Here is a 17,998-nt window from a genome sequence, read left to right as displayed (position 1 = left end):
TCCACAGAATTTTCATCAAACCCAGGTTTTCTAACGCTTTTATAATAATACTGTCAGGCACTGTCACAAATCTTGTCAGCATCAAAATCTGACATATACCATTTCTTCCATAGCCAGCAAGGACTGCAGATACCTTGATGCAGAAGAAAACTAAATTAGCTAGACACAGTTTGCTCTTGACAATCTCTTACTCATTTCCTCATTATATGCTGGGAGTTTTACAAAGTTTTTCATTATTCCTGTGTTTGTGGGCATGGAAGTCATCTCCTTCAAACTTCAGCCTTTCTCAGCTTCTTCTCAGTGTTTAACTCACAGGCAAAAGAGCATATGATGATCTGAGACTTCCAAATGCACCCTTTTGCAAAGTGTCTGAAAATGCTCAAAGATTCTGCCTCATAAGTTTGGAGAAAAAGGCAGGTCTCTGTGTATGTAAAAAAGCAGTTCTGCCATCTCTGAAATAAATGCCTATCAAGTTCCTTCCTACAGCTATGGCCCACGCATGGCTCCGGGTGCTTTACCTGGTATGAGCTGTAACCAAGGCCCACCCAAAACTTCAATGTTTACTTGGTTTCTTTCTGTGTTAGAGTCTCTCTTGTTTAATAATACAGTCCAGGGGGCAGCTTTTCGCACAGGCCTGGTTCCTCTACTTGACCACGTCTTTTACATAGTGTTTATAAAATTATCTCTGAGACACCTGTCTCTGTCCAATTTGGTGAAAATAAGCCAGAAGCTCTGAAGTTATCAGAGAGAGGTAGTGGCACAGTCAGGCTAGCCTTGTTTCCATACAAAACCATGTCAATAACCTCCAGGTAGAGCAGGCTGGGTGACAGAACAGTAGCTGGTTTTGACACCTTGCCAACTACAGACATTAATTCTAAGTGAGTAACATTCTTAAATTATAGCTACACTTTCACATAATGGGTTATTTCAAGCCCTATCGCATCAGCTTATGCAGGTCTGCAAATGTCATACAGAAGGTCTTTGTGGTGAACTATGGTAAGAAGCTAGTAGGAGGGGAGGTGAAGGTGGAAGCCTAATATATACCATTATTTCTCTAATTTGGGAGCGCTCATTTGGGGCAATGAATGTTGAAGATTCATGCTGTATTCTCCCAGACATACTCACTCTGACCCGGGTCACCGAATCCGCGGAAATACAGGCCATTCATTTTCAGTCATTTCTTGCTGTTTGTTCCTCCCTCCTCATTCATGTGCTTGCCATTTCCAAGTACTTGCTCTACTTAGATTGCAACACATCAGTTTATTTGTTCAGCAGTGTGATTTCCATCTCACTTATCAATGGTCTTATAACCGAATGCAGTCTCCCTCTTCTCCTAGATTCTTCAAACTGCTGTTGCCTGTGTCAGGGGGAAGTCACCCTCCCTATTAGCTGTCCTGCTCCAGGGCGTTATAATGGCAGCTGCGTTCCTCTCCACAAACACGATATATGAAAACGCAAACAGTATTTATTCTAAATGCAGTTTAATATTGCAAAGTATTATACACTTTCCACAAATACTCAGTACACAGACTTCAATTGAGATGGAGAAAAAACCCTTGCACACTATTTATTTAATTCTTACTGACTGTGAGTTGGGTGTTTGCCGTCACCGAGAGCTGAACGTCCTTTCTTAAATACACATAAAGCAGGATGGATATACACAAAGCAAGGATGGATAGATGTCACACAGCCATATACAAAATCTATATTATGCCCAACACACACTATTGCCTTCCACTCGTTAAGCTAAAATAATAACTGAACCGAAGGACTGGGGAACCAGTCACCTCCTGCCAACATGAGGGGAAAGCATGCTGGGATTTTAAAACCTGATGTGTGCATAGACATCATTTACACTCCAGTATAATATGCCCACTTGTGCACTTGTCCATCCATCTGTAGGATCAGGGCAGTGCACAAACACCCCTGTATGCCAATCATATGCTTCACTGGATGATGGATTGCAGACCTAGTCCAAAGTACAGTCTTCAAAGCCGAGAATTCTGGAAAAAACTTTGGGCTTTTCTAAGGAAAAAAAAAAAAGTGTCTTTTTTTCTGAAGGGATTAGTTAAGATTAATTTAACATAAAGTGCAATAGCTACATCTAAAAATGGTGTACTGCTGTTACAGTGGAATACTCCAGTTCTACAGTGGAGCTCTACATATCAGATAGTGATGTTCGTTCACAGAATCTGCTCTTAAAAGTACAGAGGTTAGAGGTTAGTTAATTAAAAAACACAAGATGCTTCTCAGCCTGTACACGCGTTCATTCACTGCTACAACAGCTGAATACAGTACTGCCACTTTTAAATTATAAAAATCACATTTTTTGCGAGTAGTCAGACTCTGCACAGCAGAAGAGAGCAGTTGACAGCAGGTTAATTATAGTCCTTGAAGTCAGAGAGTTTGCTTTCAAGCTAAATATGAAGTAGGAAGGCTCTGGTCATTTTCAGCTCTTGATATATCAGCAGTTACTAAGTTCCCAGTCAATACTGAAAATAACTTACCTTAACTGTTCAGTAAATAATGTTGACAAAATCTACTCAAAGTAGGGCTGTGTCAGGCGATAGCAACCTTAGCTGGGTTCCAGCCAGCAACCCTATCTCCATAAAGATCTAATCATAAGAATTCAATACCTGAGAAATGTTTGAAACTGAGCATTCCATAATCAAGAAGAGAGGAAGAGAAAGGAAAAAGGGGTTGTGTTTCAGAGAGTAACAAACATTATGGCCTGAATTGTCAGGAGTCCCATATAACAAAAGACATGAATGTGTGTCCAAAAAAAACATGCTTCTATCACAGAGATCTTCGGCAGTGGTGTAAATCTTCATTGCTCCACGGAAGGGAACAGTTCTGGCTGCTTTTTTGATCTGACAGTCACTTTGTAAAACGCAAAGATTTCAAGAAGCCAGCAGCCTACTAACCTGCTTCAAATTTCCCCAAAAGACAGTCACATCTTCCACTAACAACTTTGCTTTAAATATAACAGCATAGGTTTTAATTCTTGTTTTCTGAGCGTAAATATGAATAGAAAAGTTATCTGAAAGGTTTCACAATGCTTGAAAGCTAATTCACCCCCAAGCCCTTGTTAAAAATCATCTTCCTAAAGATGGTATTCTATCGAGTACATTTTCATGTTGAGGCTTTCACATGACGCTTACTGGCAAAGAACAAAGGAAATGGTATTTCCTGGTCTTAGGTTCAAATAGGAAACATCACTTATTACTAAAACTGCACATCCAAACCCTTCCCACTTACAGTTCTGATAGCAGGCAGAATGCCAACAGACATTGCTTTCTCTTAGGCTGCAGCTATTAGCAAACAGAGTTGCTAACATTTACACAACACACCTGCACTTTGCATTATTCTGCAAACAGATCTAGCATAAACAGCTTGCAAGAACTATGGCTACGCCTGGATCTTAACCCCAAAGTATTTCTTTAAAACAAGTGGGATCTAGATATCCCTTATCTTTACAAAGCAGGCTGAAAACACATGAAAAATCTGTATCTACTATTCCTTTTTAAGAGTGCAAAACTGAATGCCACATTTCACTGCTTGCTGTAATCTAAGTCTTCATCCTGGTTGTTAAGGGATTATCTAACTTTTTTCTAAATATAACTACCTGAGCACTAAACTATCGTTCTTGTGTCTTTTCAAAGCACTGATGAGAAATTAACGCTCTCCAAGTAGACATATAGCTAGGCACCTAGGAGATTTTATAGCTTAACTACACTGTCAGTCCAGGCTGACCTTAGCTCTCACTGAAGTTAATGTATTTGCTTCTGTGGGAGCTTCAAGGCCAAAATCAAGCTCAAATGTGCCTGCAGAGGTAGAGAGGGCCTTCTGTAACATTTTTGTAAGAGGGAAATATCCAGCAGAGAGGTGTCTACAAATCAGTGGAAATAGAGAAACCTGAATTCCTATTTAGGTTTAAGATCTGATTCTTCCATCAGCTATTCCTGCATTTACACTACCTAACTGCACTGAATCCAGTTATCCAGTAAATTACAATCACATTGCAGAGGTCTCCTGCTGTACTTGGGGAAACAACCAGAGGCTCTACGAGTCAATCTGAAGCACAGCTGGCCTCCCTGTGCTAAACAAAAGACCATGGGCTGGGAGGAACATGTGCTTAGAGCACACTCTTGTGGCCAGCTCTATATAACAGCTGGGAAGGACACCAAGATGGAATATAGGCATCTCTGACCAGCTTCTTCTACAAAGAAGGCCTGAAGTCAAAAGTTACAAAAGACATGAATCAAGCTCCACAGGTGACCTAATGTAGAAAACATTCTTCCTTTACTCTAATGCTTGGAAAGAGCTTTTAACAAGAGAAATGCTACATTGAAAACAGAGTGCAAAATAGAGCCAACCAGAGTAGACAGAGTTCTCACTTCAGTGTTCAAGCCTCCACCTCCCTGCTTCCTCTCTCCTCTCCCCAGAAGGAGAGGAAAGAACACACCTGCCACCTATTACTACGACTTGTGGGAGCGCTGCATATCCTAGGAAGAAGATAAAATACAACCTTATTCATTTTTCATTAATGAAGTACTCTCTGTGCTGGAATGTAGGTTGAAAGTCCATCCCATTCCATGTCTGACTTCATGTGATCTTCACAGGCGATTTCTTGTGCGCGCAGAGAAGGGTAACATAGGGAACGCCAATGAATGCCCATCTCTCACTGGGCCAGAACTTTATGACAGGGCCCTGCTCAGGGATCTCAGAGGCAGCGTCGAAGTAAGCAAAACAGACGCAGCCTAGGTAAGCTGCAAGGCAAATCAAGATGTGCCTGAGGAGAACAGAAACCCCCCCGCCCCGCAAGAGGAAAAATTCAGTAACATGATTTCAGGAAATCACCATGCGCTAAAATCAATCTGTCCTTCACCTTCTTTCCCTGAGTCTCCTGTAGGGTTACCATTTGTCCTCTCCCTTCTGCACAGGCAAAGAATATAGAGGATAAGGCAAAGTATAATACTGTTTAGTTTATCCTTGGTCTAAACTCACTGCAGTTTTTGGTCTCTCTGCACCTGACAGAGTTGTGTAGAAAGGCTGAGATATGCCACTTGGAGTAAGCGAGCACAACTTGCTGGGTGGTAAAAGAGAAAAGGTACTAAGCTCTTCACTGCCCCCCCTCCCGCCCCTCCCGCAATCCTCATCTGTTAACAGTGGAAGTTTAAGCTTGCAAAGCCACTGTTGCAGCTGAGCAGTCCTACAGGGCTTTTAGTAACCAGTAGGACTAGGAATTCAGTTGCAATTAATCAGCTAATATCTGAAGCATCTGATTAGGCGAAGGAATTTCCTAAACCTACCACCTTAGACGGGGTGAGACTTGATCCTGGCTTACAATCTTACCAGTAAAGCTATTTAGCACTAACCAGAAATAGCCATCTGAAGCTTATCTGCAAAGCCCAGAAAGGTACTGTGGTGAAGACCTGTCACATCTGAACCAAGCAGTGGAATTTATACAGAACACTTACCATACACAGTGCAAATAGGGGAAGTTAAATGAGGACCAGATTTCACAAAATACTTTGTCACTGATCCAGCAGAAAAGTGCTAGCATCCACCAAAGACCTGAAAAGAGACCCAGTTTGTATACACGCAGGTTTTCACACCTGAGGAGAAAAACACAAGGAAGTTGCTGTAAAATAAAACAAAGCCTGCTTTGTAACGGTGCAGTTTGGCTATATGTATTTTAAGAACAGGATTCAGAATGCCAGGCACACATCTTTAAAATGGATCCACCATAAATGTCCTGAAGACGGGAACTTTATTCACAGTAAATAAGGCACCGACCCAAGGCAGTGCTGAGGTCACAAAAGAGACCTTTTACTTGGCAGCTCAGTCTTGGGTATTGTCTTAAATACCTCCGTGCAGACATTAGATAAACACCCACATAGTCCTCTACTGAGAGGAAATATAGGAGAACTCAGTGAGTAATTACACATACTGCCTGGTAATGAACAGCCACTCAGCAAGCGATCAGAGTTTTTCATATTCCCTCTTGCATGAGGTTCTCATTACATAAAGATCAGTAAAAAAGGAACTGGCTGAGGTTGTCTTTATTTTGTTGGTTATTTCCCTCCCTGTAAGCTACTAATGTACGACACAGCTGTTCCAGAGAACTACTTAGGTGGGAGCTTTTACCCAAAAGGCCTAGGCAAGCATGCTTGAGTAGATGGTGCAGCTTTCTAAATCTCAGACAGAATTGCTCACTTAGCAGTTTTCTCCCTCCACAAGAAATCAGACCTGTTTACCTAGAGGTACTCCAGAGAGAAAAAGAACACAAACATTCGCTGTGCTCATATGCAGGGTGGCCTGCAGCTGATCATCAGTGAATGCAACAGCAGATGCCAAGGTACTTGCATAGCATTATCTGTGGCTGCAGGTCTGCTAAAACACTCACATATTTCACTCGTCCATGTGATGCTTTACTCTTCTTCACATCTTGGAACTATTAAAAAAAAGGCATCAATATATTCAAGTCTTACGATGCTATGTAAGTCAATAGTTTGCTGCCTACCTACGCTTGCTATTTTGGGGGTAGGCCTCTCGGTGCCAGTAGATGCTGTTCTGCTGTTACTGGTATCTATAAAGCAATGCTAGCCTAGGATGTGACTAGCTCTGTATGGCCAGGGAGAAAGTACAGCTCAGCTTTCCTATCTTCTGCAAGAACAGAAACCATGATTTGGGATTTGTCTCCTAAGGTCATGAATTTCCCAGGGGCCTGATCCTTATAGCGCTATAGACAATTCCTACTTCAATGAGCTGCCTTTCTCAAGTCAGTACAATAAGCACTCCCAAACTTAATCAGAGAACAGGGTTGATTTGTCTAAAGTGACTTGTCTGAGCTACATCTCAAGAGCAAACAATGAGTCAATTCTTCAGCTAGTACAATAAGAAATACTCAGCTTCATCAGGCTCATAGCCAGCCTTCTATTTCTAGCAGGAAAATAAGTCAACCCCAAGCGCCCCACAAGCCCTTCCTTTGTCCAAAGGTCCTCAGTAGCGGCCCATCTACTCCATACTGATCTTTTATGTCTTAGACCAGAAAGTTCTTGAGACTGTCTCTGTGCCTATTCCCCTCCAGCAGATCAATAGCCAGCCTTCCCCTCTGCCCTGTAGACCCCAATCCAGTCACTTCTGTAGACTTGACTCTGAATCACTAGCCTTCCTACTAACTCTTGCCCTCTTTTACTCGATCTAGGAGGGGCACAAAACCTTGAACAGAGACCCATTGAAGGGACACCTAACCTTGTGAAACTCAGATGCAATTAAAATGTGTAAGAATAGAAAAGCACTTCTTTACTATATGCACTGCAGCAGCATTTACAGTCCCTGATCATCTTTATACATGACTGTCCATGACATACTGAACTTTGGTATTTCACTCTTGCACACAAAAGAGTTATCAGCCTGAAATCTGTCATTCTAGTTTAATGCATATCACAGCATTTTTATTTTTCCATCGTTGGCTGTTAATTGTCTCCATGGCCACACACAACATACAAGCCACTGCCTACTCCACATTCACTATTAGCTAAGTAGTAACACTGACTTTGTCTCAAGCGAAAATTTGTCACTACACCTTTCCTCACCGACCAGACAACACCTGACCACTTAGCAGCAAGCCATGAAGACAAAGATTAGGAGCACAGAATGCCTCCTGCCCCTCTGTGGTGGAAAAGCAGAATTGCAACTGGTCCCAGAGCTTTACTAAAAGAGCCCAGCTCACCTTCCGGAAAAACTAAAAACATGTACAAAATAATTCTGTCCAGGAATACTTTTCTGAAGATGTTGCAGTACCACCAGCAACAGCATACCTGACTCTAGTGCACTGCAAGTTCAAGAATCTCTACAGTTTTCCCTGCAAACCTGTAGGATATTTTTTCAGTCTTGAAATGCTATTTCAGTTGACATTTTAACAGACATTTGGGATTAAGAAACTCCTAAGGCTCAGCAGGAGGCTCCTTTATAGCTACTGGATTAATGACCAAAAAAGCTACCCAATGCATAATCTTGTTGATGGGGGATTTTCTGCAGTGTCCTTCACATAAGTTGGTTTTAGGGCTCGGCATTTCTTTTTTAAGCCAACTATAAATAATCTGACATTCAAAATCATCATCACTTCTATCATCATTTATTCAGAGAAGAGCTTCACGTACCAACTAAATTGCTTGTTGTAATATTCTCCACAAGAAAGATATCAGAACAGTCGTCCTCCTAAAAAAGACTCACATGACTGCCACAGAACATATTCCGCAGAGCATATAAACCAAAGTGGCTTTTCTTAAGCCTGAATTTCCCAACCCATGCAACAAACAACCAGCACAGCCAGAAGAGGCAGGGCAGGTTCAAGATGGCTTCAAGACTGTCTATACTGCCTACTGTAAAAAGGCCTTCTCCTGCTCCCACCTCCTCCCCCGAAATAGTGCCTTCCCATTTAAAAGGCTATAAAGAGCATGAAGAAAAGGATAAGGAGATTTTTAAGTTGTCTATGAAGTTCCAGCGCAGAGCTACAAGAATTCTTGCTTATGCTCTCTTGAGAGTGTACCCTAGTACACTTACTGCAGTAAAAAATATATCCAAAATTTGGCACAGTTTTACCAGTCAAACCGTATTGGTAAATCCTCCTCATGTAGGTCACACTTCTCCAAATAGCTGTAGGCACTGTGGATCCTTTCTTAAAAGAGTGAAAAACATTACTGGTCCAAAACCACTGCTCTGTTAAGCATACAGGGCTTAATTCTCTCCCTTTAATGCTGAGAATGATTTCCACTCCTGAAAGGACTTGCGGTTAGCAGTTTAAAAGAGTAAGAAGACAAACACAGAAAACTCAGTGGGTCTCTGCATGGCTCAATTTTGGGCACTAAACAGGTAAAACTAGACTGCTATGCTAGGTACTCGTGCACTGGGACAGAGCAAAGATTTTGTGTATTCAGAATATGGAGCCTTTCTGGAGCTATCTGAAAGAAGTAAATAGATACATGCAATTGCATCCCATCTAAGATAAGAAGCTTGCCCGCAAACATCCAGCTCCTTTAGTCAGTGACCACGCCGGTCAACATCTGAATAGTTTGAACGCCGAAAGACGACGACAATTACACCACACGGTTCAAAGAGTTTAAGGCTGCAGAAGAAAACTTAAAGCTTATTAAAAGAAAGTTCCCCACCACAAGATCAGTCACAAAAATGGTACAGGCAGTACTGACAGGCTTACTCAGCACCACCAGTGGGAACTGCAACTCATTTTTATAAACCACAAACTAGATGCTGCAGGGTATATTGCAAAACAGTACTCAGAGGTGGAAAGAGTCAAGCACAAAGAGGAGAGCAGAGCCTGCTGAGCCGGGCAATACTCCTCTGTTTTCTGTGATCAACCAAAACAGAGTATTGTGCTCCTGAAGTGGCAGGTGCTTTGGATGGGGAGGCATGCTTGTTAAGGAGACAGTTCTACCTGCTGTGGATTTCACCACAGTTGAGGAGATTCATTCCAAACACTAGCTGTATCCTGGCAAAAAACACAAACCCATCTGTCTTCCTTTACTTCTGAACAAACACGGACACTGAGCATTCAGAATACCACTGTAAAGGAACCCGTCAGCTCAGACTTTAAAAACACTGTTTATTGTGCTTTGCTGATTATTTGTAATATGCTTCTATCCCCAATTTAGTCTGGAAAAAGCTGGACCCTATGAAGCTTCTGTTTGAATCTTTTGCTTGCACAATGCATTGTGCTCTGGGATTTAACACAAACAGCAGTCATTTGCTGGTGTTAGGGGACTGGTGTCCCTTAGTCATTTGCTGTATAAGGGACTAAATCGCTACACACTTCCAACGGCATTATCTTCCAGCATCACAACATCTCCAACCACACATACAAGCTTTTCTTCAAATCAGTGAAAGTTGCTGGGTGCTGGTTAACAGCCTGATCCTGCCTCTGACTATTCATTTTGACATAATTATCTCCCTTTATACCCTAAAGAATTTGTTTAGCTTGTAACTAGTTTAAGCTTCTGGGGAAGGGAATAAGAGAATTGTGAGCAACCTGTGACAATGAAGTAGGGCTCCCCCACAGCCAGGTTTCCAGTAGGAGAGCCAAACGTGAATGGACAGACTTGAAGCTAGGGTAAACTTTCACTGCTTATCAGGGCTCAGACGTCATCTGAGTATCAGCATCCTACCATCTTAGATTTGACACAGTTACATGGCTGATGATGGCTCACTAAAAAATTCCAATTTGATGTTACAATTTCAATGGTTATTTAGCACGCACCAGCAAACAACAGGACTCACATCTACTTTCTCCCTGACATCACCTCTTTTAAGAGCTTAAAAAATTTATGAGGCATGTGAAGGGATTTTTTTTGGACACAAATAAGAATAAAGTATTATAATATCCTTGTCTTTCAGGGCTAAGTTTGTTTCTAACTACTTTTTGTTCTTTTGACAGTCTCTGACTCCCAGTACTTCTTACCATACAGCCTCCCCAACTAGCTCCACATTAAGAACATAATACTCTTTGTGACAAAATTCACTCCTCAACAAGGATGAACACGAGGCAGAAAATCTTCCTTTGAAAACATAGTGGGGCTGATTCACTAAAATTCTAACTAAGATGTACAGCAGCCTATAGCTAGAAGAAGCAACTGGTCTGAAGGCTTTACTCCTCCCTTCCTCAAATATCTATTTCACAGGTAAAGATCCACTGCAGACTGCCAGGACTCTGATGTGCAGCCCCCTATTGACTGCAGTAGCGAAGAATGGGAGAATCCCACTCATTCTGAATAATGTTCAGACTATTTTTCCTAATGCAAAAAGAAATGAAATGACCGCTCTGGGTTTGAAAGAATGCATCTCATCCTCCAGGGAACCTTTAATTATTTGCTTTTTACCTTTAGGAATTATCAAAAAATGCAAGGTATTACATGCCCCTGACTGAGAGGACTGTATGTCATTCAAGGTTCTTTTTTAATCATAAGTTCTTAAGAAGGTTTGTCTGCACCCTTAATTCTCCAAAAGCAGATAGTTACTCCACACATTTTAATAAAATACGGCCTTTTGTAAAACATATCCTTTAAAAAGCAAGTACCTCTACGCGTATCAATGCCTAGATTTCATGCAATAGCACCCAAACTCATGACACACTGATCATTCATCCTCTCAAGTGTGGCTCACACTGAAGTATAGAGAGCTCACACGAATTGTTCAATGCTACAGCCAGCCCTCCGCTTGCCCTGTTAGTGGTTCCCTGGTGTTTTCATCAAAATAAGACAACTCTACTAGTATCCTTCATTTTCAACCTCTTTCTCATCTCCACAACTGACAAGCGTGCTGTTTCCCCTGTTTGATTCACCACGAAAATGGTTGCTGCTCAGTGGGGCATCTCATGACAAAAGATTCCAGGGCTTCTTTACAAAACATTATTAGCAGAGGTTTCTACTGCATGGGGAAAGCAATGTCAGTAGAGGATAAGGTAGGAAATAGGAGACTCTCTCTGTTGTAGCAGAAGTAGTCTTTGGTCCTGGTCTTGTCTCTTTTTACGGACATATGCAATCTGTGAGCGCCAACATAAGGTGTGAAATCCTTCTCAGGACTGGGGCAGGAAAGGGCAAGTTCATATCTTTGCTGCTACTTGTCAGGTCCTTTCTGCAGAAGGAGTAGAGGGGGAGTAAAAAACAGTGTCTGGATAGCTACCGGTACCACTATCATGGTAAGACTGTTTAAAAAGTTGAGACAAATCTCAGGCTCTTCTCTTATTTGCAGTCTGGTTACACAGCCCCTAGGGCCCCAACTGGCAGCTGTCCTCTACAACCTGGTGATTAACCTTCTCTTTACCAGCCTGACTCCATCATATTATCATTATCCCCAGAAGACAAAGTGGTGTAAGACTTGCAATAAATTTTGAGAGCTAGCACATTTTCCATGCACGCTTTTGCCTTGCCCCTATGTTCCCTCTAGCACCCAGACTGATGTAGACCCTTACGCGGACCACACAGTAGGAAAGCAAACTTGTGACTACAATGAAAACCTTGCCATGATTCCACAATAAATGAACAAATTTGAGTCACACCAGGTCGCAGCAAGAGAAATGTTGCAAGAGGACGGACAATATCTGGCCTGGCACAATTGCCTAGGGAAAATAAAACCTTGACAGAAGCGTTTGAACTGGCAGAGCAAGTTTATACCGGATCAGTGCTCTGCATGATATGGCAGAAGCATTTCCCATCTACTGTCATAAGCACTGAAGCCAGATCTACTCTATTATCATATAATTACTTAAGGATCTCAGAAGGCAATGCCGCATTCAGGGAAAAACTGAACTCACCTCTTTAACTCAGCAATGAGCAAAGCTGTGCAGGGAACACCTAAAGTCATTAGCGAGATGTTGTTGATAGCAGGCTTGATGAAGGCAAGGCAGGTAGTAACTCCAGAAAGCACACCTACAGCAGCTTTAAAACGGCTCCTGAATTTTTGGGGGGAAAGAAAAATTGCTTTTAATTCAAAGCTTTTAATTAGCAGAAAAAAGAAATCATAAAATGATTTTAATAATGTAACAAAGTGTACGTTTAGGTCCAAAGAAAATGTGCACAGAGTGGATGTGGATCCTGTGCTGACTCGCATACGCATGCAGTTAATCAAATACATAAATCCTCGCAGGCCTGCAGTCTTCTGAAGCAACTATGTGTATGTATACATACGCACACACACTAATCGCTGGTTTCAAATCCCAAGGCCCCACTCCAATGTTCCTCTTGCCGCAATAAATCAAGAACAAATCCATCTCAGTACATGGCACTGTACTTCCCCCCCGAGAGCAGTGCTGTGCCATCATTCTTCACGCTTTTAACATCAGTTTTGGGGACATTTTTTGTTATCCCTAACACCTTCTACGGTCACGTTACAGTCTGTATTTTGTTTCCCTTTAGCTCTCCTAAGCCTTAAAGATGAGTGAAAACCAGAAGAAAACGTTCTTATTTATCTGGTAATCGAGTCCCTTTTTTTTTGAATATTATAGATTGATATATTCTTAGCGCAAACGAAGTCACAATTGGGGTCTATACAGGACAACTTCTGAGCTGAATTCGTGTTAAATATTGTTTGAACGTCCAGTTACATAGCTTCGTACTTTAAACATCCTGTTTCCGGTCTGTGGCAGGACTTGGGAGGCGACAAAACAACCTTCGGTCATAAAGTGCTTCTTACATATTTGAAAAAATAATCCAATGCAAGAGTGTGCTATAGAAACGTACATATAGGGCTGGGTTCTGCTGAACTTCTAGGGAAAGCAGCTAGAGCCAAGGCCCAGGAACGCAAATACTCCCTTAAGACACCTTTGCGCTCCCTTCCTCCCCACTTTCTGGGCCGGGACCAAAAAGACTCCTGGTAGAGGTCAGAATAGCTGCTGAGGACACTGCAAACTTGCGCTCTGATAGGCAAGCTCTGGCAAATCTAGCAGTGTTGGCCTAAATCACCGCTTCTCCCCAGCTGCCTGACTCCCCTTGCTGTCAGAAGCTGCTGCTTTAGCGCAGGAAGGGCAGAACACGTTAAAGCACTTGTACCTCAGCGTCTCATTTTGTACCACAGCCGAAACTACCACCATGAGGAGCTTGCCCTAAGGTGACAGGCTGACCTATGGCAGCAGAGGCACAGTCAACATGTTACATTCAGCAGTAACCCGTGCTAGAGGAGGGAAAAACATTCAAGCTGGGTAACATTGTAAGTTGCCACAGATCAACCCCTGCTTCTACCCCTAGGTGTGCCTTCCCAACCTAGACTACGTTCTGGTTATAAAGGTGTCAGACCTGGACCAAAAAAGGGGATCACCATGCTCCCCTTGAACTACGAGCCCACAACTTTATAAAAACAGCTACCGCGTAAGGATGGGTCTTCTCTCTTTAATTCTCTGTCTGACGTAGGGGCCATTCCCTGGCTCCAAAAATTATCGTTCTCATCTTCACCGAAAGTCCATTAAATCTGCCTTTTGCATTAAAGCTTCTTTTCCTACTGGAAGGCAGGTCTCCAGCATTAAGTTACTCAAGGAGAACGTTCTGGATCTAATGCAAATGCCTTAATTACCTTACAGAGACCACAAATATGGAATGGTGGATAAGAGCATTTTCAGTACTCCAAATCTTTAGTGTGATGCAGGTAAAGAACGTGAAGAACGTGCAAAATGTAAGAATCACAGCAGTGAGCACAGGACAGATACGATTATGGAGGAGTAGCTAGGCAAAGCAAAAAAACAAAAATGTAAACAAACTCGTTCTGGGTTAGGCACCCTCCCAATCAAATTCTTTCCTCTATGTGTTTCAGAAAGGAATCAAGGCCTTTAAATATAACTGCCTTGACAGATACTAGGGAAAAGAGTGTTCTTAGAAATTTAGCACGGGGGACATCCTTCACCTCTTCTCATTCTTTTTATGGATCAGTTATATCCTGGGAGATTATTATTGACAGGTTTAAGACGAAGTTCAACAGAAATAGGATTTTACCCCAAAAGTCTTACTATTCCTTTTAATACGGAAAGGGGTTAACCTCTTGGCAATATTTTGAACATACGCTGAGAACTATCACAAGGATAGTGATAGATTATATAAAACAACTCCTCTGGGTTTAGAGGAATAATTAATAAGCAATTACAGAAATTCTTCAAGAGACTAAACTGTTTTTCAGTTGAACTAAATGTCTGAAAGTCTTATTATCCACCAAAAAATCCTACTAAAATCTCTTTTTGTTGGTTGATAGTGTCCTGTAATAGCACTGTGTTGCAAAGCACAAAAGTACAAAATTCACACCATAAAGCCACGAGGCTACATAGACTGTACACATGAGGCTACATAGACTGTACACAGTAACGCATGACACACTTTTCTTGGGACAAGCAATTTTGAGAAGCGGGCAATCTAGGCACCAGCCCCCCCAGCTCCCCGAGTAATTTCTAATCAGGAACACAAGTCGGAAAAAAAAACACAGATAATAACAATATGGGAAGGGAGGAGGCAGCAATTTGCAGAGAGCTGAATCTTCGTGTTGCCATTCAAACCTCTCCATTACCTCAACTTCAGGCTATACTGTGTAAAATGAGCAGCACGAACACAGTCGTGGCCACAAGTTATACAGGGGAGACAAATCACCACCAGATTCTTTGAACTGGTTCCACTGCTTACTCTTTTAACTCCACATGAAACAAAAAAATCCTTTTACAACAACAATTGGCTTCTAAATAATCACCGCACTTAGCCTTTGAATACGTAAAAACGACACTTAACCAAAGCCTTCAATATTGAAGTGAAAATTAAACTGACTTCCATAGGCCTATTCCTCTGTACACTGCAGGATATACAAATGGAGGTGGGGAACAGGGTTTCTATTACCTAATTTTAGCCATGGCTTCTGTAAACTACGCATTTAAAGGTCTCTTTAGAATCCAAACAAAAACGAGCACTCCGGAGGCAAGTCCCCTCATCCCAAGAGCTGAAGTTACAGGACATGAATCCCATCATCAGGATTTCTAAATCCTAATGGGTTAAGGCATAAACAATAGGAGGAGAACGGAGTGAGAAAAAGATAGTGGCAGGAGCAGTAAGGCTGGATGGATCATTCACTTTCACTACATGCCCTTTTAGATGTTAGGGTAACACGCTTTAACGTGAGACAGGAAAGTGTATTACGTTCTATGCATTACCTATCATTTCGGAAAACTCTCGGTAGATATCTCCTAGGGAACCACATGGCAAGAGCACACATCAGAACCCAGAGAATAGCCAGCTCATCCAGCATCTGACCCAGGAAACTGAGGGTGGCATGAAAGTAAACAGATCCAATTCCTGGAAGAGTCAATCAAAAGCAACATGAGTAGTTAAAATATTGTATAGACTGAAACACGCTGCTCATGATCTGGACCCGATAGCAGATGGTGAATACCACTTGGTCTGGTAAAGTTAAAAAAAAGAATAGGAAAAAAGTAACTCTGCCCATCCTAAGAGGGCAATCCAAATCATCAGCACGTTAGATTAACTACAAAACACGTTAAAGATGCATCTCCCACTAGCAAAGTAGATGTATGTGAAAAAACATCAGGTAGTGAAATTAAATGCAAAAACAAAACATAAAACCCAAATGCTTCTTCTGAAGTTTCCCACTAGCACAGGAACAGGTAACTCAAAGAAAGCAAACAGCATGTGATGACTACGCCATGATATATGTTTATAGGTGGAAAGTGAGACCCTGCTCACAGGGCTTCAAACAGCCCTTCAAAAGTTCCCAGCATCTCTGGCCTTAACATGCTTAAGACCCTTCCATCTATAAAATGGATAAACATGGGGCTCCATCACCAAAAAGCCTCAGTACAATGCAAATACTGTTATCCTCTTCATTTGTGTTGAGCACTCTCAACTCTTACTAAAGAAACAGCATCAGAGGAAGGAGGGTCAGCACCGCTCTAGAGTAAGCCCAGATAAACAAAAGTTGTTATGCAAAGGAAGGATGGGAAGGGAACAAAATTAAGCCCAGACTTTCCAGCAGTCTGAAGTGCCTAAAGGCGTTTTCCTGTCAGAAAGTAGAAGTGCTTCAGCTTCAAGCAAGTACAAGCAGACTCTTCGGTAGACGTCAGGGCTGCTTTGTTTTGCAGAAACAATCGAGCGCAAGCAGGAAAAACTAACTTCCTCTCTCTTTCAGTTCACGTATGAGCAGACAAACAGGGAAAAAAATCAACTTACCAACCACAACTAGGAGAGTCCATATTAAATATATTCCACTGTTGAAGCAGGTTGCATATTGACGGAATAAGCACATACATATGGGTGGCAAAACAAAAAACAAGATGTTGCTTATCTAAGAAAAAATAAAATATAACATATTAATCAAATATAATGTAGCAATCAAATACAGACAGAAAGTAAAAAAGACCTTTAATATTTATAGGCTGTCGAAAACATCTACAAAAGCGTTTTTCATCCAGTGATGCCCTAGCTCATCCAAGTATGGCCTCAGTTTCTGTCAAAGCTGAGTTGTTTTTACAAAGCATTAGCATGTTAGGTTTAATAACATCAAAATAATAACAGTGCAAGAACAGGGAGCAGTGTTAAATGTGGCTTGTCACATCTTTACATTATTTTTCAAATCTATTCGCAAAGGAACTCTACTGTGAGTAAACAAATACTCAGACTACTGCAGTTCAGGAAGCATGCAGCAACAAACAGGTTAGGAACAGGGAGTCCTAGCATGTGAACTCTCTTCTCCAAGACTGTCTAGCCTAGCATGGAAAAAGTACTGAAAGTAATGGCACCAGAGCGGGCCAGTCAAGCTTTGTCGAAGTCAAGTCACTAAACAATAGCTAGTATATTGGCAGATCTAAAATACTAGCTAAGTAAAAAGGTTACCCTTTACCCTTTCTTTGCAGGGTAAAGAAACCTGACGTTGTAAATCCTTCTACACTTTATCTTTTTCCGCTGGTTCACCGTTACAGAAATAACTGGAGAATCGGGGACAAAAAACAAAAAAGCTATATGACTGAAAACTAGTTACAGGCGTATGAAAAGGCTGCTAATTCAGACCATTCCTAACTTCCTTGTATTTAATGTGTAAAAGCTGAACAAAGACTTATTTCCTCTTGCTTATCAACAATCCAAAAGCCTAGTTCTCTCTTCAAGCTCTGAAAAAGCTTCATCAGCAATTAGCATTACCTGCCACTGTACATAGAATATCTGGTCCTTTCAGGAATGAACTATCAAAGCTAAGAGCCAGCCACGGCTCTAGTTCAACCGGGCAGTTAGGGAAAGACTCCACCACTGCTTCACAGTAGAACAAGGGGAAAGGGTGAGTTCCTCAGTCTTGCTTTCCTCACATTCCCCACGCCCGGCCCAAGTACAGGAGAAAATCGGCCCTAACAATGCTCCCCTAAAACAGATTTACAACAACTCTGGGGACAGCAGAGCTCCAGAAAAACAGATCCCCTGTTCTCAGAGATTTACCAACTTATGCTGACAATAAT

The 17,998-nt window shown here is 41.7% G+C and overlaps 1 protein-coding gene across 5 annotated transcripts in view; it reads right to left on the bottom strand.

Moving 5' to 3' along the window:
• The window catches only part of ACER2 (alkaline ceramidase 2), a 43,864-nt gene that overhangs the window by 18,589 nt on the left and 7,277 nt on the right, over positions 1 to 17,998 (bottom strand). For 2 of the 5 annotated variants that reach the window (XR_011137777.1, XR_011137776.1), the window contains exons 2-6: positions 16,725 to 16,839; positions 15,692 to 15,833; positions 12,332 to 12,469; positions 5,481 to 5,618; positions 4,529 to 4,792 (exon numbers count right to left, since the gene is read on the bottom strand). Coding sequence is in view for 3 of the 5 variants with exons in the window: in XM_068927415.1 (XP_068783516.1) it covers positions 4,606 to 4,792; positions 5,481 to 5,618; positions 12,332 to 12,469; positions 15,692 to 15,833; positions 16,725 to 16,839 (720 nt within the window). In the remaining 2 variants the exon portion in view is untranslated. Of the gene's footprint in view, positions 1 to 1,467; positions 4,793 to 5,480; positions 5,619 to 12,331; positions 12,470 to 15,691; positions 15,834 to 16,724; positions 16,840 to 17,998 lie in introns of those variants that run through there. The other 3 variants (XM_068927416.1, XM_068927417.1, XM_068927415.1) reach the window with 2 other exon arrangements.

Source organism: Struthio camelus, chromosome Z (genome assembly GCF_040807025.1).
Source record: "Struthio camelus isolate bStrCam1 chromosome Z, bStrCam1.hap1, whole genome shotgun sequence".
NCBI classification, from domain to species: Eukaryota; Metazoa; Chordata; class Aves; order Struthioniformes; family Struthionidae; genus Struthio; species Struthio camelus.
The sequence above is the reverse complement of the archived record's forward strand: the minus strand, read 5'-3'. Positions and strand labels throughout refer to the sequence as shown.